Raw genomic sequence first — 15,045 nt, 5'->3', positions numbered from 1 at the left:
GCGAGATAGGTAGGTAGGTTGGTCTTGTTTCGCCCAAAAGGGCCCTGCAATAGGTAGGTACTATTTTTTTTATCTTTTTCGCTTCGCTGCGCGGCCTGGGGATAGGTAGGTAGGTAGGGCGTTTTGGCGCGAGTCAGTGGCAACAGACCCCCTATCCGGCTAGGAGCCGGAACCCTGGGCGGGCCCCGGGAGCGTGAAGGTGGAAACTTTTTCTTCTTTCGGGCAACGAAAGACGCGCAGGAGTCCCTATCGTTTGTCTGACGCTGTGTTTGTGTGTATATACGTACTCTGCAAAAGTGCTCCAAGTTCATGTAGGACCAAAACAAGTCATCTTTCCTAGTTCCTACTCTACTCTTCCAGTGGGTCTGTCGTGCGTACTGTACTCTGGCTGCTCCCCGAGTCTCTCTCTCTCTCTCTCTCTCTCTCTCTCTCTCTCTCTCTCTCAGACAATGATCGTATCCTCTCCTCGCCGCTGCGCCGGCACCGCCATCGCGCGGTGCGCTCGCTGCTGCTCGAGCGCCGCCAGCCTGTCCTCGCTTTGGACGAGCCGGTCGTGCGCCTGCAGCAGCCGCGCCACCGCCTCCTCCTGCGAGTGGCCCGCGTCCGCAGTCTCGTCCTCGTACAGCCTGCGCATCGCATAGCTCCGCCAACGCGACTGCAGCAGCGAGACGAGGTAGTTTGTGAGCGCCGAGTGCGTCGGCTTCTCGATCTTCGAGAGCACCTACCGTGTGGCCGACCGCAGCCCCTCACAGCACCGCGCCCTCGGGGCCGCTGCCCCTCGCGCGCAGCGGAGGGCGCCGGCATGCGGGTGAGCTTCCGCCGCACCACCGTCGTCGCCTCGCACACGGGCACCTCGATGCGTTGCAGCCGGACGCCGTCGTCCTCGAGGCCGCGCTCCTACGGGCACGCGGTCCGCCGCTCAGGGCCGCCTCCGCCGCAGCCCGATCGCCCGTTGGGGGCCGCCGCTGCCTGCCGGCGGGCGAGCCGCTCGTGGTTGAGCCGCTCGCAAAAGGCGCGCTGCGAGAGGGCGGTCAGCGTCTCGTTGAAGTGGATGTAGCCGCCGTGGTCCGGGATGTTGAGCTCGGCGAGCAGCGCGAGCAGGTCGGCGCGCGAGCGGGTGCGGTCTCCCACGCCGAGCGGCTGCGGCAGCTGCTGCAGGATGGCGAGCAGGTTCTGCGACGACACGACGAAGGAGCCCTTCTCGTCGTACCGCAGCCAGACCGTGCGGAAGGCCTCGATGTCGCGCAGGGTGACGTCGCTGTTGTCGGAGCCGATGTTTGTAAAGTTGTCGACGATCACCCCGATGAAGAGCCCGTTCAGGATGACGTACCCCAGCAGCACGTAGTAGAGGAAGAAGAGGCTCACGGCGAGGAGCGTCTCGAGGACGCCTGTGCTCGCGCCCCACCCGGCGCCGCACGACGAGAGCACGACGGGCTCCCCGCCCTCGTAGTCGACGACGGGGCCGCACGTGGGGCAGCAGCGCAGCATGTTGTCGCCCCAGTCGGGGGGGAAGAGGTCGTGCATGATCAGGTTGAACGACTCGCCTGCCGGCGGCGAGGAGCGGTGAAGTGGCGCTCTTCACAGGTCGCGCCTCCTGCGGCGAGAGGGCTCGCCCGTGGCGCAACGGAAGAGGGTGAGGAAGGCGATGGACAGGCTCTGGAAGTTTGCGTGCCGGTTGAGCGACTCGCCCCAGTTCGAGTCGGCGGAGCTGAAATAGTAGGGCGCCTCGTCTGCGGCGCACACCTCGCCGTTGACTTGCCGGAAGTAGGAGCACGGCAGATTCTGTGGCAGCGCCTCCCGGACGTCGGCGTTGAAGGCAACGGGCGCGCCTGCGATGGGAAGGCGCTCGGAGTCAGCCGGTGCGCCCGCTGTGCCGGGCCGGGCGAGAGTGCCAGGGCCGGCGAGAGTGCCAGCGCCTGAGGCTTTGTTGTCAAAAGAGGTGTCGCACGGCTCGGCGGCGGCGGCCGATGCGTTCGGCGCCGTGCACGTTGTCTGTCCAAAGTTGCCGGGCGTGTAGTTGGTGGCCCAGTACAGCTGGGTGAAGAAGATCGCAAAGATGTACATGAGCAGGCACATGAGCAGGCCGATGTTGCGCAACCCCGGCATCGACACGCGCACCGTCGCGATGATGGTCTGCAGCTGCTTGGCGCGCTTCAGCAGCCGGAGCACGCGCACCACGCGAAGGAGCCGCACGACCCGCAGCACGCCGCCGGGGATGGGGAGCTCCGTCTGCATCGACGCGAAGGCGATGTCGACGGCGGTGATGATGACCAGGGAAAAGTCAAAGACGTTCCACGCGTCTTTGAAGTACTGCCGCAGCCCGAGCCCCATCCACTTGAGGAGCATCTCGAGGGAGTAGAGGCCAAAGAAGACGCAGTTCGAGATGAAGCCGAGCCTCCAGAGGCTCTGCAGCGTGCTTGGCGAGTTCGGCTCGTAGATGTCGACCATCATGAAGATGGTGTTGACCACGATCACCGCCATGACGACGAGGTCAAACGCGTCGGAGCAGACGAGCCGGAAGTAGGGCAGCCGCCAGGCCTGCCTCGGCGGGCTCGGCTTCTTGAGCGGCCGCTTGGCGATGATCTCCTTTTGCGCCTTGACCCAGTCGCTCTGCGCGTCGGTCATCATCGCGAGCCCCTCGTTCTCCTGCTGCATGCGGTTGAACGAGTCGAGCACGACGCCGATGACCATGTTGAGCAGCACAAAGCAGCCGAGGACGATCCACAGCACGAACAGGAAGGCGGTCAGCCAGGGCAGCGTGTCGTGCTCCTCCTCCCCGTTGGGCGTCAGCAGCTTGCCGTCCGCCTGCTTTGTCGTCAGCCAGTACGGCGAGACGTACTTCTGCGCCGCGTCGGCCCCCATGACGGCGAACATGACGTCGGGCCACCCCTCGAGCGCCGCCACCTCGAAGAGCAGCAGCATCGCCGTCCCCAGGTTGTCAAAGTTGCCAAAGCTCGGGTTGGTCCACTGCGGGAACTCGGTGAAGAGGCGGTACGTCTCTGCCCAGTCCTCCTTGTCGGTGAGCCGCTCGCCCAGCGAGTCGAACCGAGTGAGGTTGTACTTGGGGAGGGCCATGCACTCGTCGTAGTCGTTCCTCCCGGTGCTGCTAACGTACCCGGGCACCACCCTGTCGGACATGAGCTCGTACGGCTGCCACGCGCCGGTGGCGTACGCGGGGTCGAGGCAGTACCCGAGCCGGCCGCCGAACATTTGCACAAACACGATCGCAAAGAGGACCTGGAAGCCGAGGAACACCACCCCGAACTGCGGCAGCTTGGGGAGCGTCCGGAAGAGCGTCGCCACGACCACGCGCATGCTCTCCAGCCGAGCGACGAGCCGCAGCGGCCGGAGCGCGCGGAAGGCGCGCAGCGCGCGGATGGCGGCTACCTCGCGGAGGCTGGCGGTGCCGAGGCTGACGATGGTGATGCAGACGACGAAGAAGTCGAGCCGGTTCCAGCCGCTGCTGAGGTAGGCCTTGAAGCGCGGGTCGCGCGAGTAGACAAAGCCGAGCGTGACGACCTTGAGCAGGCACTCGAGCATGAACGCGGAGCCGCACACGATGTCCGCGTAGCTGATCGCCTGCTTGAGCCAAAAGTCGCGGTGCCAGCCCGGCCAGTCGAGGCCGATCAGGACGGAGGAGACGATGATGAGCACGAGGATGGCGTGCTCGAACCTCGGGTGCCAGACCAGGCGGGCCGCGCCGCGCCGGATCGGGCTGCGCCACGAGAAGAGAAGCAGCGAGCGGTCGGGCGAGGGGTCGTCAGGCGGTGGCAGGCGCTTGCCGGCCGGCAGCTCGGAGGCCGCCGTGCTCTCTCCCTCCGACTCGAGCGGGCTGCCTGCACGCGCACGGCAAGCGGGGGTCGGGCGCTGGCCGGGGCGGCAGCAGCTTGATGGAGAGGGGCGCGGCGGCACCTTCCACGCGGTACTCGCCAAAGTCGAACGTCATGGCCCGCGGGGTCGAGCTGATTGGTGGCGCGGCGGGACGCTCGCGCGAGTAAACCGCGGCCTCGTCCCCGCCGCCTTGGCTGTCCTCGCCACCACCGCCGCCGCCGCCGCCGTCCCAGTTTTGCGCCATGAGCGTGCAAAACTCGGCAAAGTCCACGCAACCGTCGCCGTCGCCGTCCACCTCGCTGATCATGTCCTGCAGCTCCGCCTCGGTCGGGTCCCGGCCCAGCGAGCGCATCACAGCGCCCAGCTCGGCTGCCGTGACGATGCCGTCGCCATCTTCGTCGTGCAACGCGAACGCCCCTCTGCACTCGGCGAGCCGCTCCTTCGTGAGCGGCTCGCCCTCGATGCCGACGTCTCTGCCACCCGGCGCGACGCTGCCCCCGTCGGCGCGAGCGCACGCGTCGCCCTGTCTGCCCCGCGCTGCACCCTCGCCGCCGTCGCCGCCCGCACCGCGCGCGCGAGCGCCGCTATCGGCTCCCTGGTGGTCGCGGCTGCTGCTCTCGCCGCCCTTTCCGCTCTCGCCCTCGCCCTCGTCCTCGTCCTCGTCCTCGTCCTGCTCCATGTTGACGAGCAGCACGGCGATGAAGAGGTTGAACAGGATGAGGTTTGCGACGACGAAGAGGAGGAGGAAGAAGAAGGTCGGGAAGAAGACGCCGGGGAAGGTCGACTGGTACGTCGCCGCGTGCTGGTCGTAGTAAATCTCGTTCCAGTTCTCGCCCGAGAGGACCACAAAGATCGAGAGCACCGCGCCGAAGAAGGTGTCAAAGTTGCACGCGGGGTAGGGGTCGTCGTCTGCCCAGGTCGTCTTCATCTCGTCGAACGCGCACGGGTAGTTGGTGGAGGTCCAGTTCTGGTTGAACCAGGGCCGCGGGTAGTAGCCGGCGAAGAGCTCCATCCCGAAGAGGGAGAAGATGACCTACGTGCGCCGCGCGCCGCCGCCTCAGGCGGGGGCTGGGGGCAGGGGCGGCGCCGTGGCGGTGGGAGGGCGCACGATGAAGAGCATCAGCAGCAGCAGCAGGTAGACGACTGAGGCGAAGGAGCGGAGCAGCGTCGACACGGTCTTGCGGATGCTGTCGATCGACTTTAGCATCTTGAGCATCCGCAGCACTCGCAGCGCCCGCAGCGCGGACAGGCCGGGTATGTTCGAGTCGAAGACGTTGAGCCACGAGAGCACCTCGAAAGCGAGCTCGACGGACGCGACGACCACCACCAGGAAGTCGAAGGCGTTCCACCCGTCGCGGAAGTAGCGGCGCACGCCAAAGCCGAGGAGCTTGATGACGCACTCGCAGATGAAGACGAGGGTGAAGGCCGAGTTGAGGCCGAACAGGCTCCAGTAGTACGCGGGCCACATGTACCCCGTCGCCGAAGTGCCGCCCGCGCAGTCGACGGGCTCGGCCGGGGAGAACTCCATCATCATCACGACCTATGCGCGCGAGGCGTCGGGTGAGCAGGCCGCGAGGCGCCCCGCGCGCGCGCTCCTCGCCGCCGCCATGTTGACGCAGATGCACGCGATGATGACCCTGTCCAGGCCGCGCGAGGACGCGAGCGCCAGCCACCGACGGCGCCACCTCGGCGTGGTTGGCGGAGCCGCGGCGGGTGCAGCCGCGAGAGTGGGAAGAGGGGCTGCGGCCGCGTCCAAGCCGCCGAGCGGGTCCGCGCCCGCATCCACAGGCGCACCCGGCGCAGCGTCCTCCGCCGGCACCGCGGAGGAGCCGAGCGCCGGCTGGCCACCGCCCTGTGCAGCGGCTGCTTCGGCCAGCTTGGCGCCCGCCTCAGCCATGCGGTTCTCGTCGGCCATGGCAAAGTTGTCGGTGAGGACGACGAGGAAGAGGTTCCTACAGCGAAGCCCAGGCGAGCCTGAGGGGACCGAGAGCGGCCGCGCGCTGCACCGAGGCGGAGGGGTGCATGATGATCATCGCGCCGAAGAGGACGGTGCAGACCTGGCCGAGGGAGTGCGCTTAGGGAGTGAGGGGCGGGCGGCGCCCGGCGGGGAGGGCTTCGCGACGGCAGCGTGGCCGCGCTCGCCTGGAACGCGATGGCGACGCCGGGCATGCCGAGCTCGTTGCCTCCGTCGCAGAGCGAGTACATCACGTCCACCCACCCCTCGAGCGTGATGGACTGGAAGATGGTCACCATCGACCAGCCGATGTTGTCGAAGTGGTTGATGCCCGTGTTCGGGTTGTCGTCCCACGCGCACGCCGCCTCGTCGGCCGCCGAACCCGCGCAGAGGCACTGCTGCCCGGGCATGCACGTCCAGGTCATCTCCCAGCTGTCGTACCCGCGGCCCTTTGTGCGGTTGCCGAGCGAGCCGCACGCGCCGTCGAGCTCGCCGGTGCGGGCGTCCCATTTGCACATGGCGTCGCACACGGCGCCCGTCGCCACCCACTCGCCGCCCTCGAGGTAGAAGCAGCCGTGGCGCAGGTGGCCCTGGAAGAGGTGCAGCCCGAGAATGCCAAAGAAGACGAGCATGAAGACGAGGACGCCAAAGACGCGGCAGAGCTGCGGCATGGACTGGAGGACGGTCTGGACGAGCGCCTTGAGCTTGCGGACCCGGTTGATGGCGCGCAGCGGCCGGAGCGTGCGGAACAGCTTGAGCCACGTCATCGCGACCATCGCGCCAGTCAGGTCGAGCAGCCCCGTCACGACGACTATCATGTCGAGCCAGTTCCACGCGTCGCGGAGGTACGAGCGCCGCTCGAGGACGAAGCCCATCGCGATCATCTTGACCAGCATCTCGAACATGAAGAGCGCGAGGAAGATCACCTCCACGTAGTACAGCTCGTCCGCCTGCCGGTCGTACCGCCGCAGCTCGTCCCAGTAGCCAGGCCCGCCGTGGTTGCCCTCGAGCCAAGGGTCGTCGGGGCCGCAGCCGCCTGGGGTGGTGGCGTTGAGCACGAGCTCGCGGTGCGCCCAGTACTGCCACTTGCTCGCCGCGGGCACGCAGATCAGCAGGAGCGTGTTGATCCCAATGAGCAGCATGATGGTCCGGTCAAACCACGGCGACTGCAGCATCGCGATGCAGTGGCGTCGCACCGGAGCGGCGCGGCCGACGCACCAATATACCACCTGCGCGTAGGGCTGCTGGTCCTCCGCCAAGGAGGCCGTGCGCGCCCGCCGCAGCGCCTCATCAAAGAGGGCTGTGCCCTGCCGCTGGGCTCCCGCCGGCGCCGCCTCGCATGCAGGCGGCCCGTCCACGCACAGCGACTCTGAATCCGAGGTCTGGTCGCTCGGCTCCGACTCGACCGTCGACTGGAGTTCCGCCGTCATCATTGCATCGTTACGCGGGTGGCCAGACGTGAAGTGTCGGCCGCGAGGCGGCTCGCTCGCCAAGGGCGAAACTGAATGTTTTTTGTGCATTCACAGCCTTGTTATTGAGAAGAAAATACGTCCTGTGGTGCCCGCGCTGGCCTCCTGGCGCTGTCGCTCGCAATGACGCGATACGCGCGCTTTTTTTAGTTGTAGGTATGTTGTTGGCAAAGGAAGACACAGAGCTCTCATTTTTTTAGCTCCATTTTACACCGATCGTAAAACCCTGTTTTTTTTAGAAGCCAACAAGAAATGTGGCTCTCTTCTTCTTCGTAAATATAAGAAAAAAAGAAGAAGTTATACGCGCAGAAATAGAGACAGCGCGCACCCCGCCCCCTCCGCGCCTGTGCGTGTTTCAATTCTTAGTGTACCTGTGTTAGTGCCAGTGCGCTTGTCCCGCCCGCTCCGAGTCGTCGTGCGAAAAGAAACTCTGGCGTAACTTACGGCGTCGTGCCTCAGTCAGGAGGAGGAGGGAGAGACGTGCAGGTCGTTCAACTTGACACCATGAAGCCCTCCAGCACTGTGATGGCTGTGGGCCTCTACTGTGCGTGCTCGTCGTCCATGCTCATCGTCAACAAGCTCGCCGTCGCCCACATCCGCGCGCCCGCCTTTGTCACCTTTGCGCAATTCGCGGCCACGGCGTTGGCAGTCAAGGTGGCGCACATGGCCAACTTTATCGAGGTGGACAGCTTTGACTCTCGAAAGCTGATGCACTTTTCCATCTACGTCTTCGGCTTCGCAGCCGGCACGTGGACCAACATGCGGGTGCTGATGACGACCAACGTCGAGACGGTGATCGTCTTTCGCACCATCGCGCCGCTCGCCGTGGCCGTGTTTGACTATGTGTTCCACGGGCGGGACTTGCCCTCCTTGCGCTCGTGCCTCGCGATGGGCATCATCGTGGCGGGCGCCCTCTCGTACGTCCTCAACGACAAGTCCTTTGCGGTGAGCGGGCTGCGCGCCTACGTTTGGGTCGTCGTCTGGCTCTGCTTTCTGATCTTCAACCTGACGTACGGAAAGTACCTCGTGTCGGGGCTCGGCGTGTCGAGCTGGACGGCGGTGCAGTACAACAACACCCTCTCGATGCTCCCCACCCTCCTCTTCGGCCTCCTCGGCGGCGAGGTTGACAAGCTGCAAGCTGTCGAGTGGACGACGCGCGGACTGCTGTGGCTAGCCGCCTCGTGTGTGGTGGGGCTCGGTGCGCCCCTCCCCTGTCTGGGCTCCCAGCAGCACGGCCGGCCCCACGCCCGCGCCCGGCCCGACGCGACGAGCACGACCCGCGCCCAGCCGCTTCAGCCGGCCCCTCCCAGCCCGGACGACGGCCCGCGCCGCGGGCATATGGAAAGTACTCCGATTGATAGGCATCTCATACGCCGGCTTCAAGTGCCAGTCGCTCATCTCGGCGACGAGCTACACCATCATCGGCGCGCCCGATGCGGCCGCGGGCGACGCCCCTCCCCGCCCCGCCCCCCCGCGCCTCACCCCTCCCTCCGCCGCCCCGCCGCCTCCCTCCCCGCCCCGCCGCAGGAGTGCTCAACAAGATGCTCACAGTGCTCGTCAACACGCTGATGTGGGACCAGCACGCATCCGCCGCAGGCATCGCGTCGCTCCTCGTCTGCCTCGCCGGAGGCGCGCTCTACCAGCAGGCGCCGCTCCGCTCCGACGGGCCGGAGCGGTCCGGGCTCCTCAACGCAAAGGAGGAGAGCGACTTGCCTCCTTTTCCGTCGGGGCCGTCGCTGAGCGACAACCTGCACCACCGCTGCGACGTTGACTCCCCGGAGGACTTCTCGGAGTCGGTGCGCTCCGAGGCCGCCCGCGCGTCGCCGCCATCAAGTTAGGAGGCGCGGGGCGGCGGGACATGTCGTCTTGCTGGTGGGCGTGCGGCGGCTGCAGGAACCGGCTGCAGGGATCTGCAGAAATCGGCAAATCACTCGCGTGGTGTGGGGAAGAGTGCCCTCGGGTGTACGTTCGCGTTTGTGGGTGGCGGGCTGGCGCATGTACTCGGTCGCTCGTTATTGCGTGAGTGTTTCGGGCGGGGGGGGGAAAGAAAGGAAGTTGCGTGTGAAGAGGCTTGCGGCCGCGCGCGACACAGGCGCCGGGACCACTCTGTGGACAATGCTCCGCGGACGTGGCCTCGCGCTCCGCTCGTCTCGCGCGCTCTGCGCGGTAGCGGCGCCGGCACCGGCACCGGCAGCGGCGGCGGTTGCCGCGCCAAAGGTCAGCGCACCGGCGGTGGCCGACAAGATTGCGGAGCGGTTCCGCACGAGCAATCGGGGCGATCGCTGGCGGCGGCCGCCGCGCAAGTGGCTCAACCAGATCATCCTCGCAACGGAGGAGCGAGCCGAGGCGGACAGGCTGGTTGAGGCGTTCTCGGCGTACGTGGACGCGCAGGTCTCTATCCGGCGGTGGCAGCAGGTCGGTCTGATCGCCGCGCTCTGCCGCACGCGCAGCTGGGACGCCCTTCTCGATGTGCTGCAGCGGCGGCGGCGACTTCAACTTTTCCTCGAGCAGCCAAAGCCGCTCGCGGCGGCCGTGCGCGCTCTCGCTGACGACGGAGCGTGGGAGCAGCTCGCAGCGCTGTCGCGGCTGCTGCCGTCCGTGCTGGAGCCGTTCGCCCCAGCGCCGGGCGGCGTGCAGCGGCTCGCGCTCCGCCGACTCGCGGCGGGCGCGCCCGACCCCTCGCTCGCGCTCTCGGCGCTGCAGCAAGCGGTCGAGGACCGCGCCCCGCTCAAGCCGGACGTGTTTCTCGCCGTGGGGCGCGCGCTTCTCGCCGCTGGGAGGGCTGCCGATGCCGCCGAGGCGCTGCGCCTTGCGGAAGAGGCGGGCTCGACCGCGGTCGCGGCGGGCGGCGGGAGGATGGTTTGCTCGCCGAAGCCGGGCCGCGCCCTCGAGCTGCTGCAGGCGGACGTGGCGGCGGCGCTTCAGACGGTCGATGCCGAGGCAGCACCAGAGGAGGGGGAGGCGGCCGAGGAGGCGGCAGAGGCGGAGGCTGGCGAGTCCGCGACAGAGGACAAGGCGAAGGCGTAGCCCAAGCCGCTTCGTCCTCGCCCGCCAAAGCGCGTGACCCTCGACAGCAACCATTGTTGTGGGTTTGACCGTCCCCGTCCGGCGTCCGCGGTGAAACGGGCGTTTGACGGGCCCCTCTCCCGCGTCCCGCAAGAGACACCCCCGTCGGCGGGTGTTCGCGCTGTCCGCTAAAAGCGTGACACACTAATCACAATGATCTATGTGTGGAGCGCATGATTGTGTCCGGTGCTCGACTGCGAGCTACAATAAAACCGTGGGAAAATGGATAACGGGCCCACACGCCACCGTTCATCCGTGACCGTGTCGCTTTACTCTCATTCAGTCTTTGAGTCTCCGCTTTTCGATTCCCGCACGACCAGCGCGGGTTGAGTCCGAAACCTCGCGCGCCCCGTCAGATCGCCACCTCATCAGGCACCGTACTCGAGCCACAAGTCTTTGACGTACGACTTGTCAAAGACTTGCGAGCAGCCCGGGCACTTTCGCTCGCGCAAGCTGAGGCGCGAGTCGATGCAGTCGCGGCAAAACGCGTGGCCGCACTTTGTGATGACGGTGTCCTTGTTGCTGTTCTTGCAGAGCGGGCACTTGACCATCGAGCGGTAGTAGTCCAACTGCTCGTTGCTGCCGCCGCGCGGCTCGGCCGCCGCGCCAGCGCCGCTCCGCTCGAGCCGCTTCAGCTTGCGCTCGAGCGTGTCCCGCACCTGCTCCGCCTCCTTGGCCTTCTTCTGCGCCTACGACGCTCACCGCCCGCGGCGCTCAGAGGCCGCCGGCCAGCCGCTGTACCCGCCCCGCCACCCACTCGCGCCTCCGCGGCGTCGCCCGCGCTCTGCCGCTCCCGCTCGCCCGCGCGCCGCGCACGGTCCGCCTCGGCCTGCAGCGCGGCGCTCGCCTGCTGCGCCTCGCGCGACGCCTCGAGCGCCTGCGCCTGCGCGCGATCGAGCGACGCCGCCGCGTGCCGCTGCGCCTCCTCCTGCTTGGAGGCCGTGTCCCGCGCCGTCCGCAGCTCCTTCTCGAGCGCCGCCTTGTGCTCCGCGTCGCGCTCGACCAGCCGCTCCGCCGCAGCGGTCCGCTCGCGCAGCGCCTCGAGCTCTGCCGTCAGCAGGCTGGTCGAACGGTCATGCCGCAGCCGGTCCTGCATCAGCCGCGTCGCGGCCTCCTCCTTGAGCTCCACCTACGGGCGGCGTGACGCGCGGTCTCCAGCCGCCTCGCCTCTCCCCTCCCCGACGCCGCTCCCGCACGCGCCGTCTTGAGCAGCTTGGCATTCTGCTCCTGCGACTCGTCAAACGCCTTTGCGATCGAGTCGAGCTCCTCGACGAGCGCGTCGTTCTCCGTCTGCAGCTTGGACAGCTCCTCGCTCGACTGGAGCGCGGCCGCCTCGGCGCCGCCGAGCCGCACCAGCGCGTCCTGGTGCTTGGCCTCCGCTGCCGTCGGGTCAGCGGCCGGCGCCTGCGAGAGGCGCAGCTCGAGCGCATGCACCCTCTGCCGCAGCGTCTCCTTCTCGGCGAGGGCGCCGTCGCGCGCGCCGCTCAGCTCGGCGAGGCGCGCTCGCTCGCGGCTGGCCTCGTTCTTGAGGCGCACCTGCGTCCCCGAGCGGCCAGTCAGGCTCAGCCAGCTCTGGTGCATGCCGCCGCGTGCTTCCGTGGACAGGCGCGGGTGCGGGGGTGTGCGGCGCACCGCTTCCTGTCGCCAGAGGTTGAGCAGGCGCTCCGACTCGGAGAGCCGCTCCTCGAAGCCGCGGTGAGTGAGCGCCTGCTGCTGCAGCTTGTGCGCCGCCGCGTCGCGTCCGGCCGTGGCCTGCGCGAGGGCCTTGGACAGGTTCTCGACCTCGCCGCGCGTCTCCTCGTAAAGCCTGCTGCGGACATCCTCGAGCCGCGCGAGCTCCGCGAGGTGCCTCTGCTGGAGGACGGCCATGTCGGCGCGCAGCCGCTCGTTCGCCTGCATGTACTGCTTGCCGCGCTCCCCGATCTCGAGCATGTGCCTCCATTGAGGCATGGCGCGCATCTGCTCCTCGGTCGGCGGCCTCCGCCTCGCCTCGTCCAAGTCGCCGCGCAGCCGCTGCACGTCCTGCTGCGCGCCGATGAGCTCACGCCGCGCGCTCTCCGCCAGCTTCTCAAAGGCGGCGCGCTCCTCGTTCGCCGCCTCCGCCTCTGAGCGCAGTCTCTCCATCTCGGCGCTCGAGGCGGCGGCGACCGCCGCCGCCGTCGCCGAGTCGGCGTCGCTACTCGACGCCGCGGCGGCGGCCTCGGGGGCGGCCGCCGCGGAGGCGCCGCCGCCGCCTCCGGCGGCCTTCAGATTACTCACCTCCGCGTTCAGCTTCTCGAGCGACTTGGTCTTTTGCTCGAGCTCCGAGTGTGCGCCCGCGAGCCGCGCAGCGGTGTCGTCGCGCTCGCGCTGCAGCAGCAGCGCTCGGTCCTTGGCCACGGCGAGCTCGGCGACGACCGCGCTGGTCTCAGGCGGCACGCTCGCAGCCGCGTCACCCGCGCCACTCCCGGAAGCCGCCGCCTCGGCCAGCTCCGCCGTCAGCTCGCACCGCCGGCGCGTTGCGTCGTCCAGGTCAGCTGCGGGCGCGCCGCTGTCGAGGCTCTCGAGCAGCGTCTGCCTCGGGAGGGCCGCGGAGGAGGAGGCGTCTCCACCCGCGGCGAGCCGCGGCTTCGCCGCACCCAGCCGCAGCTCCAGCTGCGCCCAGTGCCGGTCGAGCACGCTCAGTGCCGTCTCTCTCTGCGCGAGCCTGCTCTGCAGCTGCCGCAACTGCCCGGCGGTGTCGTCCAGCTCGCGCTGCAGGTTGGCCTTGGCGCTCGCGAGGTTGGCGTTCTGCTTCTTCAGCAGCTTCTCAGTCATGCTGCCGTGGGCCGTGGCGGACGACGCGCCCTGCTGCGCCTGGCCGAAACAGAGGAGGGGAGAGACTCGGCCGGCGGGCGTGGCGAGGCTGGTGGGATGCGCGCGCGCGGCGTACCTGAATCATCGCCTTTTTGGGCGGCGCCGCAGGCGCGTCTCCTCCACTGTGGGAGCGTTTCATCGCCTGCAGGCAGGCTAGCTCATCTGTAAACGCTGCGACGCCAGCTGTGCGACGCTATGCCTGGGAAAAGAAATCGCCCGCCCTGGCTTTTGAGGAGCTCGCCCGCTCACTGATCAGGCCAGCCGCTGCGCGCCTTGTTTCTCTGATCTCGCTTCTCTCAAGATGGGCGTACGGACGCTCAGCGAAGCCATCACCACGGGCTCAGCAAAATCTTCGACACGAGCAGATTGAGAATGCGCACCGCAAAGGGATGCCAGAAGGTCTGAGGGACTGGGAGAGAGGCGGTCTCCTAGAGGCGATTGCTCACTATAGATCGCAGCTAGAGGCGGTGGTCTTCGTGTGGGTGCCATCGCACGTGGGAATAGCCTGCAACGCATACGCCGACGCGGTGGCGACAGCATACCTGGGAAATAACGACACGGAGGACGCCTCGAAGGTGATTCGGGACGCGGTACGAACTCGGCCGTGCATGTACACAGTGAGAAGGGAGGCGGCAGACCGGCAGAGGACACGGAGAAGAGGGAGATAGTGGACCGACGGACATACGGGCACATACCACATACGCCAGAGAGCGCACACGAGTGGGTTGCGAACAACTTCGAAAGACGGTGAGGCCGGGATCGCACACAGCAGGGATGGCGGGACGGCTGTGGAGCGAAGGGAAGTGGCCGTAGCCAGCCTCAAACACCCATGGGACAATAAGATGAGATTGCCAGATGGGGGAAGTGGGGGAAGGACAGACGAGCGACATTTGACGACGTCGGGGGTCACAATGTGACGACCAAAACGATCCTGGGAGCCAGGGTGAGACAACAGGTCGGGGTGCCACACGGTGCACACCACAGGCGCATTCTAGAGGGGGGAAAGAAACGGGGAATGAGGGGCCCCGCCACGAGGAGTGCGTTTTGGGGATGCAGAGCGTGCAAGGCGGCTAGGGATGCGGCCGCAAAAGAGGCGCGTGAGGCAAGGAGGAGAATCGGAGAACGGAGAGACTGGGACGACTGGACACAAGAAGACAGTGAGCCGCCACAGGCGTCGTTGGCGCACGTACTGAGTGGCAGCTGCGCTGAAAGATTCTTTTTCCTTCGCGGCGCGATGGCGGCAAGGCCTCTTTGCGCGCCCACCCTCGTCACGCAGAAGACCAACGGGCGTCGGACCGCGGTGAGACCGCGCCGCCCTCCGCGCCCGCCCGCGCCCGCAGCGTGAACACATACGCGCGTCCCTCGCCGCACGGAAACATACGCGCCAGCCGCGCACACAGCCTCACATGCAGCGCAGACCGCATGCCCGCGCCCTGGGCCGCCGACGACCCGGTCGGGCGGGCTGAGCGGCCGCCGCACACCAACAGGCAGGCGCGCGACCACCCACAGCACGCCGCAGCCCGCCGCGCAGCCCTGCCAGACAAGCCTGCGCCTCCCAGCGCACAAACAGGCGCACAACAGAGTACAGCACACAGCACACACCGGCGGCGCGCGCGCGCAGCACACGCAGACGCGCACGCGCATCCAACACGCACACGCGCACAGCACGCGCGCGTCACACGCCAGCGCAGCGCCACACACAGAGCACACTTCCCATCAGCAGCAGCAGCCTGCCACAATCCACAGCTCACACACGCGCGCACACACTCCCCCCTACCGGCGCACGCATTGGGCGTCGCCGAGAGCTCCCAAAGCTGACTTGTGTGGCTGCTTGTGCTGCCTGCTCATGAGCAGGCAGCTGGGGAGATTGAGAAGCAACATTAGACACTG

The 15,045-nt window shown here is 67.5% G+C and overlaps 4 protein-coding genes across 4 annotated transcripts; 2 read left to right on the top strand and 2 right to left on the bottom strand.

The window, feature by feature from the left end:
- Nucleotides 1–69: 69 nt before the first annotated feature.
- On the bottom strand, nt 70–7,218 carry CAV1 (voltage-gated Ca2+ channel, alpha subunit; the record flags this gene model as incomplete). The annotated part of the gene is made up of 12 exons (XM_005792022.1): nt 70–95; nt 174–246; nt 485–721; nt 756–777; nt 902–1,544; nt 1,626–3,836; nt 3,913–3,962; nt 4,089–4,270; nt 4,526–4,837; nt 4,940–5,371; nt 5,447–5,783; nt 5,954–7,218. The coding sequence occupies 12 exons, from the start codon at nt 7,216–7,218 to the stop codon at nt 70–72; spliced, it is 5,790 nt and encodes a 1,929-aa protein (XP_005792079.1).
- Nucleotides 7,219–7,726: 508 nt separating this feature from the next.
- Nucleotides 7,727–9,268, top strand: EMIHUDRAFT_420787 (hypothetical protein). Its single transcript, XM_005792021.1, has 3 exons — nt 7,727–8,452; nt 8,616–8,678; nt 8,782–9,268. The coding sequence occupies exons 1-3, from the start codon at nt 7,759–7,761 to the stop codon at nt 9,090–9,092; spliced, it is 1,068 nt and encodes a 355-aa protein (XP_005792078.1). The 5' UTR covers nt 7,727–7,758; the 3' UTR covers nt 9,093–9,268.
- Nucleotides 9,269–9,342: 74 nt separating this feature from the next.
- EMIHUDRAFT_351509 (hypothetical protein) lies at nt 9,343–10,539 on the top strand. The gene has a single exon (XM_005792020.1). The coding sequence runs from the start codon at nt 9,370–9,372 to the stop codon at nt 10,279–10,281; it is 912 nt and encodes a 303-aa protein (XP_005792077.1). The 5' UTR covers nt 9,343–9,369; the 3' UTR covers nt 10,282–10,539.
- A 113-nt stretch (nt 10,540–10,652) lies between these two features.
- Nucleotides 10,653–13,116, bottom strand: EMIHUDRAFT_462197 (hypothetical protein; the record flags this gene model as incomplete). The annotated part of the gene is made up of 4 exons (XM_005792019.1): nt 10,653–11,009; nt 11,078–11,367; nt 11,517–11,856; nt 11,953–13,116. The coding sequence occupies 4 exons, from the start codon at nt 13,114–13,116 to the stop codon at nt 10,689–10,691; spliced, it is 2,115 nt and encodes a 704-aa protein (XP_005792076.1). The 3' UTR covers nt 10,653–10,688.
- Nucleotides 13,117–15,045: the final 1,929 nt, after the last annotated feature.

Source organism: Emiliania huxleyi (assembly GCF_000372725.1).
Source record: "Emiliania huxleyi CCMP1516 unplaced genomic scaffold EMIHUscaffold_11, whole genome shotgun sequence".
Classification (NCBI taxonomy): Eukaryota; Haptophyta; order Isochrysidales; family Noelaerhabdaceae; genus Emiliania; species Emiliania huxleyi.
Note: the sequence above shows the minus strand (reverse complement) of the source record. Positions and strands in the feature narration are given on the sequence as shown.

Excerpts from the sequence above, each read along its gene's own strand:
- EMIHUDRAFT_420787 (XM_005792021.1), top strand. The coding sequence starts at position 7,759 with ATGAAGCCCTCCAGCACTGTGATGGCTGTGGGCCTCTACTGTGCGTGC. Across the intron at positions 8,453-8,615 it reads CTCGTGTGTGGTGGGGCTCG|GCATCTCATACGCCGGCTTC; the intron begins GTGCGCCCCTCC and ends TCCGATTGATAG. Across the intron at positions 8,679-8,781 it reads GACGAGCTACACCATCATCG|GAGTGCTCAACAAGATGCTC; the intron begins GCGCGCCCGATG and ends GCCCCGCCGCAG.
- EMIHUDRAFT_351509 (XM_005792020.1), top strand. The coding sequence starts at position 9,370 with ATGCTCCGCGGACGTGGCCTCGCGCTCCGCTCGTCTCGCGCGCTCTGC.